General features: G+C 38.7%; 1 protein-coding gene across 2 annotated transcripts in view; it reads left to right on the forward strand.

Moving 5' to 3' along the window:
* SSH2 (slingshot protein phosphatase 2) overlaps nucleotides 1-16781 on the forward strand; it is a 302716-nt gene that overhangs the window by 198141 nt on the left and 87794 nt on the right. For both annotated transcript variants that reach the window (XM_006874177.1, XM_006874176.1), the window contains one exon: nucleotides 11151-11254. In XM_006874177.1, coding sequence (XP_006874239.1) covers nucleotides 11151-11254 — 104 coding nt within the window. The remainder of the gene's footprint in view (nucleotides 1-11150; nucleotides 11255-16781) is intronic.

A 16781-nucleotide genomic window follows, 5' to 3' on the forward strand; every position in this document is an offset into this window, starting at 1 on the left:
AGCAATGATGTCAGCTTGAGGACTAAGGTACACCTGACCCCAAGCCATGGTATTTTCAATAACCTCATATGCATGCAAAAGCTGCACAGTGAATAAGGAAGACCAAGAAGAAATTGATGCTTTTGAGTTATGGTGTTGGGGGAGAATACTGAAAGTGCCATGGCCTGCCAAAATACCAACAGATCTGTGGTGGAAGAAGTGCAGCCAGAGTGCTCCTTGGAGTCTAGGATGGCCCAACTTAATCTCTAATACGTTCAGACATATTTTCAGGAGGGACCAGTCACTGGAGAAGGATATCATGTTTGGTAAGGTGGACGATCCGAGAAAAAGAGGAATACCCCCTGCAAGATGGATTAGCAAAGTGGCAGCATCAATGGGCTGAAGCGTGGCAACAATTGTGAAGTTGGCCTAGGCCCGGACAGTGTTTTCATTCTGTTGTGCATAGGGTCACTATGAGTCGGTACCAACTCGATGGCACCTAACAGTAACATAAAAGCATAAAGTGACTGGCATACAAGTTTTCAAGAGGAAGTTTAGTTTAGAGGATGTGAGAGAAGGTAGAATTTCCACTGAGATATTTTTATCCTTTCTAGATGGGGCTCGTAAAAGGAGATGGGGGAAAGACTTTCATGGTTCAATAGTGATTAATTGTTATCATGACTGCAATTGTTGCAAATGTAAAGATAGAGGTTTGTAGCAAAAAGAGGGGAGTGGTTGATCTTATAATCCAGGAACTGAGGACCCTGGGACCACAGAATGGGAGTGGAGTGAGGGGCCCTATTCAGAGAAGTGATGACATGAGAGATGATGACGTGGAGAGATGGAGCGGCTGGGGACTCTAGACTCATGGAGGGAGAGGGGCTGTGTGCTGGTGGCCAGGGGGTAGGCTTACAGGGTATGTGCCCTTTGGGTGTTTGAATGAAGGCTTACAGGGTATGTGCCCTTTGGGTGTTTGAATGATTGTATAATTCTTGAGTGTTTTGGTGTACATCAGAAAGAAAAAATACACCAGAGGTAACAGAAGCAAATACTGTTGAATGATAATGCATGGAGGGGAATTATTGCAACGAAACAAAATACAATAGAATGAGTGTAAAGCTGATGTTCTCCCATATAAACTAACACTCAATTCACAATAAAAACTTAAAAAAAAAAAGATAGAGACTTAGTGAAGGGCTTGGGATGGGAGTTGGAAAGGTGTGTGCATCTATACTTTGAATTATATAATTGTTCAAACAATCAAAGGAAATAGTCTATGATGGTTTGGGGGAAGGGAAAACTATTCATGGGCTAAAGGTCAGACATGTGTTGATATAGGTGACAGACAGGGTAGACAATACATAACAAGAGGGAGGTTAGCAGAGGAAAGATGAAGGAGACACAGGAAGGAATTTAATAGTTATGTGACTAGAGGTAAATACTGTAAACTGTTGTTACTTGGAAGGAACTACAAAACACATAATGATGCAAAGAATATGGTTTATTCAATGTAAAACTGATGATCTGCTTTGTAAACCTTAACTCACAATAAAAAGTTTAAAAAGGGAACAGAAGGTCAAGTAATATTGTAAGAGACGAACATTGCCTCCAGACTGAGAGGGATGACTAACAGTTAAAACTAGATGATGAGGGAACACAGGGTGAACAGCATAGATGAAAGGGTTGACTTTTGATAGCTCACTGCATCATTCTCTAAAATTGGAAAAGGGGGAATTACAGGCATACCTTGGAAATATTGCTGATTTTGATACCAGACCAGTGCAGTAAAGTGAGTATCGCTATAAAGCAAGTCAGAAACTTTTTTTTTTTCTTTCAGTTTCCCAGTGCATATAAAAGTTATGTTCACACTATATGGTAGGCTAATAAGTGTGCAATCACATTATGAGAAGTTTGAAATATTGTGAGAATTATTGCAGTGTGCCACAGAAATTTAAAATGAGCACATACTGTTGGAAAAATAATGCCAATAAATTTGCTCTACACAGATTGCCACAAACCTTCAGTTTGTGGAAAGTACAATACAAAGTGCAGTAAAATGAGGTCTGCCTGGATTCTGTAAGTCAGAGAAATCATACCAACTAGCTTTCATTTTCTTGATTTTGAAAAGACTGGGTTAAATATAGAGAACAGATTAAATGGAAGAAGGGGTTGCAAATGGGTTGAACAGAGTGGGGAAAGTTTAAAATAACAGTAGAAGGATATGGGAGGAGAAGCTGTCCAGAGGTGTTCAGTACCCAGCCAAATCTTTGTAATGTTTCTCTCTTACTGTTGTCCTCTGACATTGTCATTGAGACCATGAATATGCTGTGGTACCTCATGGCATGGTTTCACAATCGCTGTCAGGAGTATTTGTTTGCCTTTCATTCATTCAATGAATAAGTCGAAAATATTGATACGAGGGTCTAGTTCATATATGCATGGATGGATTAATTACAAACAAAACCTGTTTAAATACATCTTTGCGATTAGTGGATGGCCACAGATAATTTTTCTCTGTAATACACCTGTATTAGTCTCTTTAAGGTGCCTTCAAAAAAGTCCAGTCAAACCAGTGGCTTCTGAGGGGATCTGCTGGGTCGATGAAATTTAAGGCAGAGAGGTCAGTTATGACTACTGTCTTTTGGGATTCCAAAGGAGTAACCTTAATAGATATTCTCAGAGGACACAAGACAATCATAGAGATTTATTAATAAAAATTTTAAAGAAAATTGAAAACTGCGTTGGTAAGAAAAAAGTCTGGAAATTTGCACAAGGAATTGTTTTCCATCATGACAGTGTTACCTGCACAGTTTTTGAGAGTTCCAAGGACTGAGAAATTTCTTGGGAAACCATATCCCATCTACCCTAAAACCCTTATTTTGCCCCTTCATATTTCTATTTGTGCCCAAAACTCAAAAAACACAATTTGAGTCTCTCAAGGTTGCCAAAACTGACATGGTATGAATTAAAGAGTGTAGAATTCGTCCAGGAAAGTTTATTATTGTTGTTGTTGTTGTTAAGTGCCATCAAGTTGGTTCCGACTCATAGTGACCCATCCGAGGAGTGGCTGGTGGGTTTGAACCACTGCCTTGTGGTTCAAATCAACCTTGAGGTCCAGTGCTTATCCTACAGTAGCATACCCAGACTCCTCAAGGAATGGAAACACGGCCTTTAGAAGTGTATAGACCTCTAGGATATACCAAGAAAAAATTTCTTCACAATTGGATGTTTCTGTTTAATAAATGTTTCTATAATTTCATAGCAACATTTTTTTTACTTTTCCTCATGTATTTATTGAATATCCACTTCGAGGGTTGCTATGGGTCGGAACCGACTCGACGGCACTTAACAACAACAACTGGACACTTTTAAACATTAGAAAGATAACACTAGACAAAGCAGTTCCTGCTCTCAAGCTCACTGTTGAAAGAGATGATAATAAAGAAATCATATAATTTCATTAAAGAAAATCAAGAAATAAGACATGAAGCTAGGTTGATTAAAGAATGAAGAAACATGAAAGGAGATTGATGGCCTAAAAAAAATTGAAGAAGCAAGAGACTAGGAGTCCCCCTAAGATTTGAAGAGGTAGTAAATACACAAAAGAGTCACAAGGAGACGGATTTGTAGGCAGAAAGTGGAAATTTGATTTTCAAAATGAAGTTCACCAAGTCCAATACCTTCTGGAAGGTCCTTAGGAATTGAAGGTCTAAATGGAATCTTCAAGATCAGGAGGATGAGAAATTTGGGAACAGTATGAATTTTTACCTATTTGGAGTCTGTTATGATTATAGTAGGAATCAGAAGAAAAGGGAAGAAAATTGAGCAAGATGAGGTAAATTAAAGTAGTGACAAGGAAGGCAGAAGAGGGGCTAGCAATGAAGAATAAGAAAATTGCCTAAAGAGGCTTTGCAGAAAAGTGAAAGAATAGTGTGAAAGCAGTTTGATATTTTGGCCAAGTGTTTAAAAGCCCAACTTGCATTCCTTCTGCAGGTGTGTTTTAAATACCTGGAAAGACATTTGTTGAATCATCTAAATCAAATAAATTTTCCCTTACTGAATAGTTGTGTGTATGTGTATGTGTATTTAGTTCATCTGTTGTTCCCCCCCCCCCAACTATTACTGTAAATTTTATACCAAGTAATGTTGGTCGCTAGAGAAGGATATCATGTTTAGTAAGGTGGAGGGTAAGAGAAAAAGAGGAAGACCCCCAGTGAAATGGATTGGTGCAATATTGGGCTCAAACGTGGCAACAATAGTGAGGTTGGCTCAGGATCGGGCAGTGTTTCATTCTGCTGTGCATAAGGTCGCTATGAGTCGGCACTGACTCGATAGCACCTAACAACAACAATGTTGGTCATATGTCCTGGTAACCAATACATCGTATGTTTTAAGTACTGAAAAAGAACTCTTCAGGTCATTTAGCTAGGGATCCAAACAGCTTTGAAGCTTTTTCCATTCACAAGAAAGGTTTAAGAGTTTAAGACCACAGGTATGAGAAGTTTTATTCATTCAAAGAGTGAGGAAAATAGACTGCCTTTGAATTGTGGCAGTTTCTCTTCTTGGAGGGAAGACACATCTGGAAAACAAGAAGATTTTGGTTTATCATTTTCTGTCATGGGGGAAGACTAAGGCCAATTGTGTGTTGGGAAGTTACCTGACACCACCTCCTTTCATGGATACAGACTGTCAGATCAGTAATATGTCTAGTTGTGGTGGTGTTGTTAAGTGCTGTTGTGTCCGTTCTGACTCTATCAACCCCTGTATAGGTTTTCTGAGGAGCAGTTGGTGGGTTTGATCTGCTGACCTTGCAGTTAGCAGTCTAGTATTATTGTTAAGTGTTGTTGAGTTGATGCCAACACATAGGGACCCTGTATAGGGTTTCCGAGGACCCGCTGGTGAGCTTTGAACCACCGACCTTGCAGTTCAAACGGCTTTGCAGTCTGGTGCATTAACTTACACTCCAATAAAAACATCTAATACAGGAAAAAGGGTTTAAAGTGCTACCCTTAAGTGTCAAATGCTGTGGGACTTCGTTTTGGCTCCACTGCTGAACAGCTGTGTGACTTGGGGCAAGTCATTAAATTCTCAGGACTTCAGTTGATGCATCAAGAAGGATGTCAGTGCTCACAAATGAATATGAGACTAGAGCACTAAGCTTTGAGATTATTCCAAGGACATTCTCAGAAGGTCAAGGAGCAAGAGCAAACTGATCCACACCTCGCCACTCCCCATAATGAAGGTGACCGTCCCACGTTATGTCTGTTCTCTTTAGTCACTTGCCTAAGATTCAAAATCCCAGAAGACAGTTTCTTGTAGCCCATTATAGTTCAGCAGCTGGAGGCCACTGAGATCATACATATTTGGGATGATTCCTTAAAAGAAGACTAGGGTGATATTAAGGAGAGATTTTTTGCTGGACAGCCAAAAATTGCAAATGTCAAATGTGTCCCATTGTAAAGGTTGAATTGTATGACCAATGGTAAAATTACTGATTCTGTATTATAGTCTATCTGAACATTTCTAAGATGTACATGGTTGGTTGATTATGTGTGGAGTCGGTTCCAACTCAGAACAACCCTGCATAGGGTTTCTGAGGCTGTGAAGCTTTATGGAGAAAGCATCGTCTTTCTCCATAGAATTCTGGTAGTTTCGAATTGCTGACCTTGAGATTAGCAGCCCATTGAATAGCTAGCTATAAGATCGTGCCAGTAAATGAGCAAAGTGAACACTCAAAAAAATAATTTTCTGGAGTTTTTTCCACAGCTAATAACAACAATAATTTATGAGGAGCCCTGATATGGCACTGTGGGATAACTGCTAACCACAAGGTCAGCAGTTCAAACTCAACAACCGGTCCTCAGAAACCCTATATTGGGTCACCATGAGTCAGAACCAACTCGGTGGCACTTAACAGCCACCACTATTTATGACCCCTAGGGAAAAAACTAAACTTTTTTTTTTTTTTTTTGGTAATCATAGAAAAATTGGAAAGAGAAGAGCTGCATCTGAATGTGGTTATGCTGGGCATTGTGCAACAGAGTTTAAGTTGGAAGATTAGCTGGAACTATGTGTCAGAACCAACTCAGTGGCACTTAACAACACCACCAAACAACAAAATCCTCTGATGGTTTTCTGAGTGAGAACTAGAGTTCTAAACTCTTCACTGTTTTGCTTATAATTGGTCTACTAATGTGTCCAGCCTTGGTTAGTCTGCTGATAAGGAGAGAAAGAATCTTGCTGCCTGCATTCATAGGCGTGTGTCTGGTGTCTTGCAGTAAACTGCCTGGGAGAGAGGGTTCCAGGTATGCTTGTTACTCTGATGTTGTCACTGGACTATATGGCCATGTATGATGATGGTAGGCAGGGGGATATCTAATTACAGAAAACAGTAATTGGTTTGGATTATTTCTCATGATCTAAATTCCTTTAGGATTACAAAATCAAACTTTTCTTACTAACTGGAGGCGTGCTTTTGACATTTGCAGTCAGGTTTCATACAATGGCACATGACCTTTACCCTCCTATTTTTTTTTACTTTAGCCAATACTAGGCACTATTTTCAATCACCTCATATGCATGTGAAAGCTGGACAGTGAATAAGGAAAACCGCAGAAGAATTGATGCCTTTGAGTTATGGTGTTGGAGGAGAATATTCGAAGTGCCATGGGCTGCCAAAAGAACCAATAGATCCGTTTTGGAAGAAGTGCAGCCAGAGTGCTCCTTAGAGGCCAAAGTCTCTCATACTTTGGACATAATTGTTAGAAGGGACCAGTCGCTGGAGAAGAATATCATGTTTGGTAAGGTAGAGGGTCAGAGAAAAAGAAGGAGACCCCAAAGGAGATGGATTGGCCAAGTGGCAGCATTGATGGACTCAAGCGTGGCAACAGTAGTGAGGTTGGCCCAGGATCGGGCAGTGTTTTGTTTTGCTTTGCATAAGGTCGCTATGGGTCGGTACTGACTTGATGGCACCTAACAACAACAACAACAGGCACTAGTTCTTAAGTGCCATTGAATCGGTTCCAACTCATAGCAATCCTGTATAGGATTTCTAAGGAGCAGCTGGTGAACTTGGACCGCCGACTTTGCAGTCTAGCACATAAACCTGTAGTACCACACCAGCACTCCAGATTACACTAGTATTGATCACTAAGTCTCTATGTGTGTGCTACAGAAGAAGAAAATAATTTCTGACATCTGTATAGTTCTCTAGCCTCTAGTCTGGTATTTTAATCCTTTTATTTATGAAATTATGTAGAAGAAAGATGACACTTTCTGCCCCTGCAAAGATTTACAGCCTCAGAAACCCTGAATAGGTCTCTGTGAGTCAGAACTGACGTGACAGCACTTAACAACAACATTATGCAACATGGCCACACAAAGTTGTTGTTAAGTGCCGTCAAGTTGGTTCTGACCTGTAGAATCCTGTGTAGGGTTTCCAAGGAGCAACTAGTAGGTTTGAACCATCAACTTTGTGGTTCAAACTGACATTGCGGTTCATCACATTATCCTGCAGTGCCACACCAGGACTTCAGGTGAATATTTTTCGAGACAAAATTGTGTAACAGTTTAGATTATGTGTATTTGAATTTAACATAAATGCTAACCAATTTACCATGTTAAAAAATATTGTATATATTCAATATTATACAATAGTTTGCCTGTAAATTATGACTTCAGGCAGAAATACCAAGCAAACTCAAGAGTTTAACATTACAAACATCGTAAACATTAAAATCTACTTTCTCATTTGAATGTTGGAATTTTCTGAAACTCGATTACCTGTAATACATGATCAGTTTCTTCTTATATGCATTGCATATGAACAGAAGAATTTCTGTCCATCTGACATTCAGTGATTTGGCCAGGTGTATTGTTAATTTGTTTTGCTTCATTGGCTTTCCATTTGGGCATGGGTGATCACCCTGTCCACATTCCTCGAAGATTATTTCAGTCTTAGAATAGTTAAGCATTTTCTCCCCTTAGCTGACCTTTTCCTATACATTTTGCCTAAGAAGAAACTGCCAGTTAACAAATTACACATTCTAGTAAGTGATTTTGATCAGGAGAAACTGAGAGAGAGCGTTTCCCAAGATATATTTAAGAACATATTTTGGTATTTCCTTTTCTGTAAGATTTATATTCTTGGTTGTCTCAACATTTGCTGGTTTTGCCCTTCTAATTTTTTTGGGGTAGTCTGTCTTCTCATTTTTGGTACTCAAACCCTAATACTATTCCCAGTAGGATTTGCAGTTCATTTCTCTACTGTTTAACCCAACTGGATTCATCTCCAAAGTCCTTGATTTCCCCATTTCATCTCTCAGCTAGATATTTTACATTCCCCTCAGTCTGCATTCCCTCAGTATCTCCTTTCTGTTTATGGCCTAGAGTTAAAAAAAGGAATTTGGATGGATTTCAGTCCACTTCACTTACTCCTGTGTCCTACTTTTAAATCGTGTTCTGTCTAAAAGCTCTATAAGGAAGACACTGTATTTCATCTGTCATAAACTGAATCAAAACTAGAACAGCATAGTAAAGAATGATTCAAGCGTGAACATTCAAGTCCAATCTTGGTTTGAATCCTTGCTCTGAGGATTATGATTTTGGACAAAAAATTTACAGCCTGAATCCCTTTGTCTCTTATGTGTAAATTGTGGGCAAAACTACTTCATAGGATTCTTGAGAAGATTAACATAAAGGCTAAGCAACAGGGCCTAGCGTACAGTAGGCATCTAGTTGAATAGCTGTTAGTAGCTCATTTCATCTAACTAACCAGGAATGACTTTCCCCCTCTTTGAGCAAGTGATCTTAGGTCACAGAAAGGAATAGTTGTAGTCTGATAAAAGACTCTGGAGAACTTCACTGTCACTCTGTTAGAAAGGCAGTCCTGTGTCATTTTCTTATCAAGCTACTAATTACTCTGAATTCTTAGATCAGGAGAGAGTGGTATTCTCTTTATCTTGTTTCTTCCTTAATTTAGGGATTCATAAATCCTCTTAGATTTGCGTTTTAATATAGACATCGGTAATCACATAAGGTTGGCTCCATAGAGTTTACTAGAGAAGTCCTATTTCTGGGCTAGACTCTAAAGAACTGGTCAATTCAGAAAATGTATAAAAGTTTTCACTTGCTTTTCTAGCAAATAGATTTTTAATTCGAGATCCACTTTATGGCAATTGATTATTTCTTCAGGCAGCTGTTTCAGAAAGACTAATGTTTACATAAATCTCTTATTATTCATATTTACATAATTTGATTTGTATGTAAATAAAGCACCATTTGCCAAGTTGAATTTGATCCACCCAAACTGTTGGTTGTGGAATTTGTTTTTTCACTTCCTTCTCCTGTGCTGCCATCCCATCTTTGATAGCATTTATAAAGCTTTGCATTTTTTTCAGTGATGATAAGGGATTTTTATCATCAGCCACATTCTCGTTCCTGGTACCCTTTGTGACCATCAAATAGTATGTTACTTCTTTGATAACTGAGAGATGTTATCTGGGCCACAGAGTAAAGAGGATTGATTTTGCTATTCCAAGTATGTCTACTATGGCTCTCTGGGACCTATATTCCATCTACTATAGCAGTCGTCTGGGACTCTGCATTTTGTTCTGCCTGAAATTTTTAAGTTTTGTGTAAATGATCCCAACAGAAAGGACCTCTTTTTCCACCTAAGTTATGTGATGTGAATTTGACTCCTGGTTATAATCAGAAATTATCAAATAATAATTTTACAAATTATGTAATTTATCATTTTAATTATATAGTGTATATTTTTATAAGTCCTGGTGTAGTGCTAGCCACAAGGTTCAAACCCACCAGCCACTCCTCAGAAACCCTATACAGGGTCACTGTGAGTCAGAAACAAATCGACAGCAATTAGCACCAACAACATAGAATAAAATGAGAATTTTATTAATTTATAAATTATAAAATAACTGATTCCAGGCAACTTAGAGTTAACCCAAGAGAACCTAGTCCCTACCTCTTACCCTCACTTGTGAAAGTGCTACATTTTAAAGAACACACTTAGATATGCTTTAAAGAGTAAGCAACAAATAGATATATTACAAAAACCAGGAAGTTAGTTTTTAAACCGGTGTTTATCAGTGAAAAACTGCCTCCATCTCACAAAAGGAATGACGGGAGTATGCTCAGTTGTTTTAAGCTCTCAACAAATATTTTTCTATTATATATGTAGAGAACTTCTGTGTTTACTGGAAACCAAAGTTTCCAAAGCTGTTTGCCTGATAAATAGGTAGAATATTTAGCCTTTATTTTTAAATATTTTCATTTAGTATAGCAGAAAGTTGCTGTGTTGGCAGAAGTGTAAATTTCGTTTCCTGTCTGTGGTGTGCCCCACTCATCCTGTCGCTCAGACATTTTGTTTTAGGTTGTTCCCGTAATGTGAGTGAAACAGAGTGACCCACAACAGGGTGTATGTAACATGTGGACACCACAGATGTAACAAGAGACAAAGCTTGTGCAACAGACCACAGGAGCGCAATGCTTTATTTAAAGATGAAAACAAAACAAAATCAAGACAGCCCCTCCCAACCAGCATGCAAATTTTAAAGGGGTGTTTGTGGTGTTTGTGGATTGTGATGTTTTGTTTTTAGAAGACATGTCCCAATCTATTTAGCAATTTGCTGCAAAGGTATTTCACCTTCATGCCACTTGACTAAAAAATAAAATTGAGTGGACAACTGATAAATTTATAGTGCTAATATAATTTTGTTTGCTCATTGACTTCTCACAACAACAACCTCATTTTATTATCCCAGTTTTACAAATAAGGAAATTCAGGCCCAAAAAATTTCACTCTGATGGGAAACAGCAGAGTCAGGATTTAAACCCACACAGTCTGGGGTTCCAGAACCGTCACGTTTTTTATTTGTTTCCAGTACTTCATACTTAACTGCAGCCATGTAATGTTGGAATATTGTAAATTTTGTTTCAGAAAAATTATCTAGAGTAGACAAGACTATATGATAGACAGGACTGTTTGATTAATCAGAGCCTCCCCTGGATTTATTTTTACTGTATTCCACATATTTGGGTCTTGGGAGTAGGTAAGAGAGAATCATCCTAAAATGGGTCTCCATCCTGCAGTTGGACTTCCTTCTCTTAAGTAATGTATTTATTTTATATTTTTTACTTTCTATTTATAGCATCAGTGAAAGCTTTCTAACTGTCAAAGGTGCTGCCCTTTTTCTGCCACGAGGAAATGGATCATCCACACCAAGAATCAGCCACAGACGCAACAAACATGCAGGTAAAGCTCCACATACACCATCCTTGGTTACCTTGCTTTGTGTTCTAAAAGGCTGAGTACCTAGTCATCATTTCTCAAACAGTTCTGTAACAGTGAAAGAAAGCATTTGTTCATTACAGTTACTTTTTTCCCCTCCCATAGACCAAATTTCTAGTACTTTAGCACTAAGCCTTACATATGTAATAAAAATCCATTGTCATTGAATTGATTATAACTCATGGTGACCATCAGGTTTTCTCTTACCTATAATTTTAACAGAAGCAGATAGCCAGACATTTCTTCTGCAGTGCCACTGGATGGGTACACTTCGCCAGTCTTTTAAGTTAGAGGTCAAACAAAAACCATTTGCTGTCCAGGAACCTTACACATGTAATAAATATTTAATAAATTTTTGTTGGAATAATAATGGAAAGGCACAAAAATACCATATTGAAGTTATCTTGGATTTCTCAATTGAAGTTCTACTTATTAAATCATATTCAGATAGTTCCTTAGAATTTATGCAAATTTATTTCAATTAATCAAAGATTAATTGAAGTCCATAGAAGAATTGATGCATTTGAATTGTGGTGTTGGAGAAGAAAGTTAAAAGTACTATGGACTGCTTGCCATAACAAACAAATCTGTATTGGAAAGAAGTACTGTCACAATGCTCTTTAGAAGCCAGGAGGGTGAGATTTTGTCTCATATTCGGGCATGTATGTTATAAGGTGGGAGCAGTCCCTGGAGAAGGACATCATGCTTGGTATAGTGGAGGGTTGGTGAAAAAGAGGAAGACCCTCACGGAGAGATGGATTGTGACACAGTGACAGCAGCCATGGGCTGAACCATAACAGCAAAGATTAAATTTCTTGTTTCAGTTCTCTACTGATGGTGTAAGAATTATATAGTATGTTATTAAGAGAAATGAAAGTAAACTCACTGTCAGTACCGTGATAACAAGCATTTTATCACATTGAAATAGCAGTTTTTAAATGCCAGACCCTGCTTCCTGTATTGGGAGTGCCGTGGCTCCATCCAATAAGCACTGGACTGCAAACCACAAGGTCCGCAGTTCAAACCTGCCAGCCACTCTAGGGAAGAAAGATGAGGATTTTGCTCCCATGTAGATTTAAAGCCTTGGAAATTCTATACAGGTCCACTGAGTCAGAACTGATTCAGCAGCACTTAGCAACAACAACTTTTTATAATATTATAAGAGTCCACACTAAAAAGACAATATTTAACCCAGAAAATGTTTGTAGAAGCCAGGAATAGGGATATCAAATAAATGCTCACCTATATAAATTTGATAAATATATGAAGACTGGTTTTGAAATAACCTACTAACTGTTAACTCTAAATAATAGCTTGTGTTATCTGGGGAGGATATAAAATTCAATCCAAAGATAGGAATTGGAGAAGTCCTAATCAGTGATATATAAAAGTGTTTGCTTGTTATTCAAAATGTGCTACTTTAATGTGTGACCTCCAGAAGTGGAAGAAATTGCAATTACTATTAAGAAGGGAACAAACAAGACCACAAACTTAGATGTATAGGTCAGAGATGAAAGCCAGAAATATTGGACCCCATTGAGCCAGTAATTGGGTTTATCTTACAAGGGTAAGTCAAAAAATATTGCAACAGAATCATAGAAACCTTCATTAAACAAAAAATATCAAAATGTGAAGCATTTGATTGTTGACATATCCTCCATCTAGGTCTGTATACTTCTAGTATACAGAAGTGTTTCTAGGTAGTGTTTCCCTCTCTAACCCTTCCCCCAAGAATTCTACACTTTGATTTATACTACATCAAAATGGCTTCGTTGGCAATCTTGAGGGACTCAAATCATATTCCTTTTCAATGTTTTTTTGAGTCTTGGGGTAGGGGAAAAAAATGTCTGAAGAGGCCATATCAAAAATGTGGGGTGGCTGGGGTAATATCTCCCAATAAAATTCTCAAGGAACAGCCCTTGCTACCTTTTAAAATGAGTAGATACATTGTCATGAAGGAAAACAGTTCATCAGTGCAACTTTCCTGGCCTTTTTGTCACCAATGAAGTCTTCAGTTTTCTTAAAACTTCTTTCTAATAAGCCCTCCATGCTAGTCATGTATCCTTTTGTTACTGGAGTCGCTTTGAAGGAGTTGCCAACGCCATGCGGGCTATAACAAAGGCAGGGCTTTATTGTGCTAGCTCGTGGCTCAGTGGATTCGTATCCAGAGGCTGAGCCCCGTCTTCTCTGTGTGAGGATATTTTATAGGGAATAGGGGGTGCATACATGAGTTCATTTGGGATTGGTTAGCAGGGACTAGCAGCTTCACAGGGCTACCTGCTTTGGTTGGTTCAAACATATGGCGGGGAAGGGTATATGAGCATACAAGCAAGCAGTTACAGAAGCGGAAGCAGGTGAACATTAGCTCAAGGCTCTGTTCCCTCCCAAAGGTGGGTCAGGAACAGGAGATTAGCCTAGGTAATCACATGAGGCTGAGGTGGTCTGTTGCTTATTTCCTGGAATGTGAATCGTGCTCCAGGAATGAGCTATGAGCCTGAGGGACACCGGGGGCCAGTGCCTATTTCCACAGGCCTGCCTGCCTCACTTTGAGAAAATTTATCAAGATTACCCTATTTGAATCTCTCTAAAAATCTCTATACCTTCTGAACTAACCTCTCTGTCTTGAATTTCACTGACCCAGCAGATCCCTTCACAGTCTACTGTTGTGATTGGACCTTAACTCTCTGAATCCTACTGGTAAATCTATGACTCATTCCCATTTGCAATTTGCTCCATAAAATTGTGTTCATTAGTTTCTGTCTTGCTTCAAAGATCAATGGAGTCATTGGCCCTGCATCCCAAATTACTGGGTGTCCACCCCACACCTTTCTGCCAAGACTCCAAAAGAGTTCACCAAAATGCCATCTCAACTGGAACAAGCCATGGTAATGATAATGTTCGTGGTTTACTGATTTTCTGGGGATAAGCACTACTTAACAGAAAAATACCTGAGGGTGCTTATGGGAAAGTAGCTCCCTGGATTTTTGGAAAGTCAAAAAGACCCTATGGTCATGGACAACGTAATAAGAAGACTTGGACCAGTGCAGAGATGACAAATGAACTTCCAGCATTTCCTATCATTCATTGCTGCATCACCTGCAACAGCTATTTTGTAGTACACATGAAGCAAAAGGAGAAATAAAGTAGTTATAGGCAGAATTGAGGACTCACCCCCATCCTGACAAGAGTTATCTCAAGGAGTTGCTTAGAGAATCTTTCCCACAGCTTCCCCCATATATGGATTTCATGAGCAGATTGGGTCCTTTAGAATATGTACAAATAAAATCCCAATTCCCATTTGGCAAGTAGAAAACAAAAAGTCATTTTAAATGATTTTGATTTTTATATTTTTTGCCTCCTCTTGTCCTCAATTTTAGAAATTCCTTTTTAATACCATTCAAAAAAAAAAACAAAACAGACTGATGGGAAGATCAACTCTTTGAGATAGTTGATCTTCATTCAATGCTTAACAACAACAAATGGAGCCAAAAACTGCTGAGGCCAAGATATTTGCTAAAAATTGAAAATGTGGAACCATGTGAGATCCCAGCTTCAGTAGCTCTATCACATCTTTACTATTTCTGTTGTCTTCTTCCACCAGTTTCTGGACTTCAGCCACAGTTTTCCTCATTTATCAATGTTGATGGTCTTCCTCTCTTTTATACCTTAAAACACTAGATCCATCTAAAAAGTCTTATGTGGAATAGCATTCCTTTAAATTTGTTGCAAAGCTTAAGTGATTTGAGAAGATAACTTGAGCTTTGTTAAAAATGTGATATTAGCCCTGACCTCAAAATCACGTTTTTCCATGGCATAAAAAGTATCCTTATTTTTTGTGAGGCACCCTAACGAGACTAAGACAAGTGTATTACTAAGAAAAATTGTCAGCAGCCACCCACTAATTGCAGAGCCAAATTTAAACATGTTTTGTTTGGAATGCAGTATGAACTAGAACACTGTAGCAGTACTTTTTTACTACCCCTGTAGTCTCAACCATTTTAGTGGCTTTCCTACTTCTTGTGTGCCCTCATCAAGTTGCTAATGTGGCAGCTCAGAATTATAATCAGTCTCATTGAACAGTATTATCTTCCTACCAGAACTCTCTAACCATGGAAAACATTTTTGAATAAAAAGTGGGGAAAGCTTTTGGAAAGTAGCCTTTGGTTAAACTCTCTAAAACTTTCCTACTCATTGCCTGCCACCAAAATAAAATGAAAACAACAAGCACTTCCCCAAAAAACTTGAATGCACAGAGGAAGTAAAGCCCCAGTTAAGCTTTGATATTTTTTTTGTTTGTTTGTTGTGGATATTTATCACTTACAGTAAAAAGACAACAAATTATTAGTTTAAATCCACCTTTTTTAAGATGCAAATTGCTTTCTGGCACATAACAGTGAGTAGGGGAGTAGCTTTTAAAGCTTGTGCCCTTGGTTGAATTTTTTCCTTTGGTCATACTTCCACATTCAACTGCCCCCCAGTTTTCTACTTGACATTGCTCACTTAGCTTTCCCCATACTAAAAAGAAAAGCAGATTTAACACAAGCTGTGAATGGTCTTGATTTGTGATCCAGACCAGAACAAATGAGGGTAAAGTATAAATGCAGTGCATAAAAAAACAGACTTTCACATATGCTGGAGCTACCTTGGCTGAGCAACAGTTACTGAAAGATGATGGCAGATTTGAGAGTACATCAAAGGCTTGCATATTTCTTGAACTGTTGGAATTTTTATCTAGACAGTCAAAAAGTGATATTATGAGTAAATGTCTGGTAACATTTTAAAGGTAACCTTTAAAATCAAACTAAAATCTGGAACTTGGCTACTAGCAGTGGCAAGAACTATATGGGACATGAGAACAAACAAGATGGTGGATCAGGTGGAAGTTCAGTGAGGAGCTCCATCAGCAACATCGCCAGGCTCAGGGTATGAAACCAGAACTCTGAACCACATATAAAGGAATATTTAGAAGGTTGGAAGGCTTACAGCTAGGGGAATTTGTAGCAGAAGCAAGAAATACAAAGCTGTCTAATCCAAGACGCTCAACTGTTCCCGGAGCTGCAAACTTGGGCGAGACCAAGTTGGGGAAGGATCAGAGCAGCACAAACGCATGACAGAACCACAGAGATACAGGTGTAGACATTCTTTTTTTTTTCTTTTGGTATCTGTTCATTGTCTCTCACTGTCTGCACACCTCCATTCTGGTGACTATAGGGGGTGCCTGACTGAGTGGACATCCCACCCCCACTCCCGGAGGTTCTACTATGCATGTGCACAGAACTCCTTGAAGTTTAAAGTGACAGTTTCCACTTAAAACCAAATGGCAGCACAAAACGGCCACAGCCAGCCCTGAATTGTTTATCACTGGGAAAAGGCCTGAATGGAGATTGTGGATTGGGACAGGCAGACTAAAAAGGAAATAGGCTGAAAATCAAATCCTGAGTTACATCACACTGACCAACAGTGGCATCTTGAAATTTCTCAGGAAGAAGAG

Source organism: Chrysochloris asiatica, unplaced genomic scaffold (assembly GCF_000296735.1).
Source record: "Chrysochloris asiatica unplaced genomic scaffold, ChrAsi1.0 scaffold00266, whole genome shotgun sequence".
NCBI classification, from domain to species: domain Eukaryota; kingdom Metazoa; phylum Chordata; class Mammalia; order Afrosoricida; family Chrysochloridae; genus Chrysochloris; species Chrysochloris asiatica.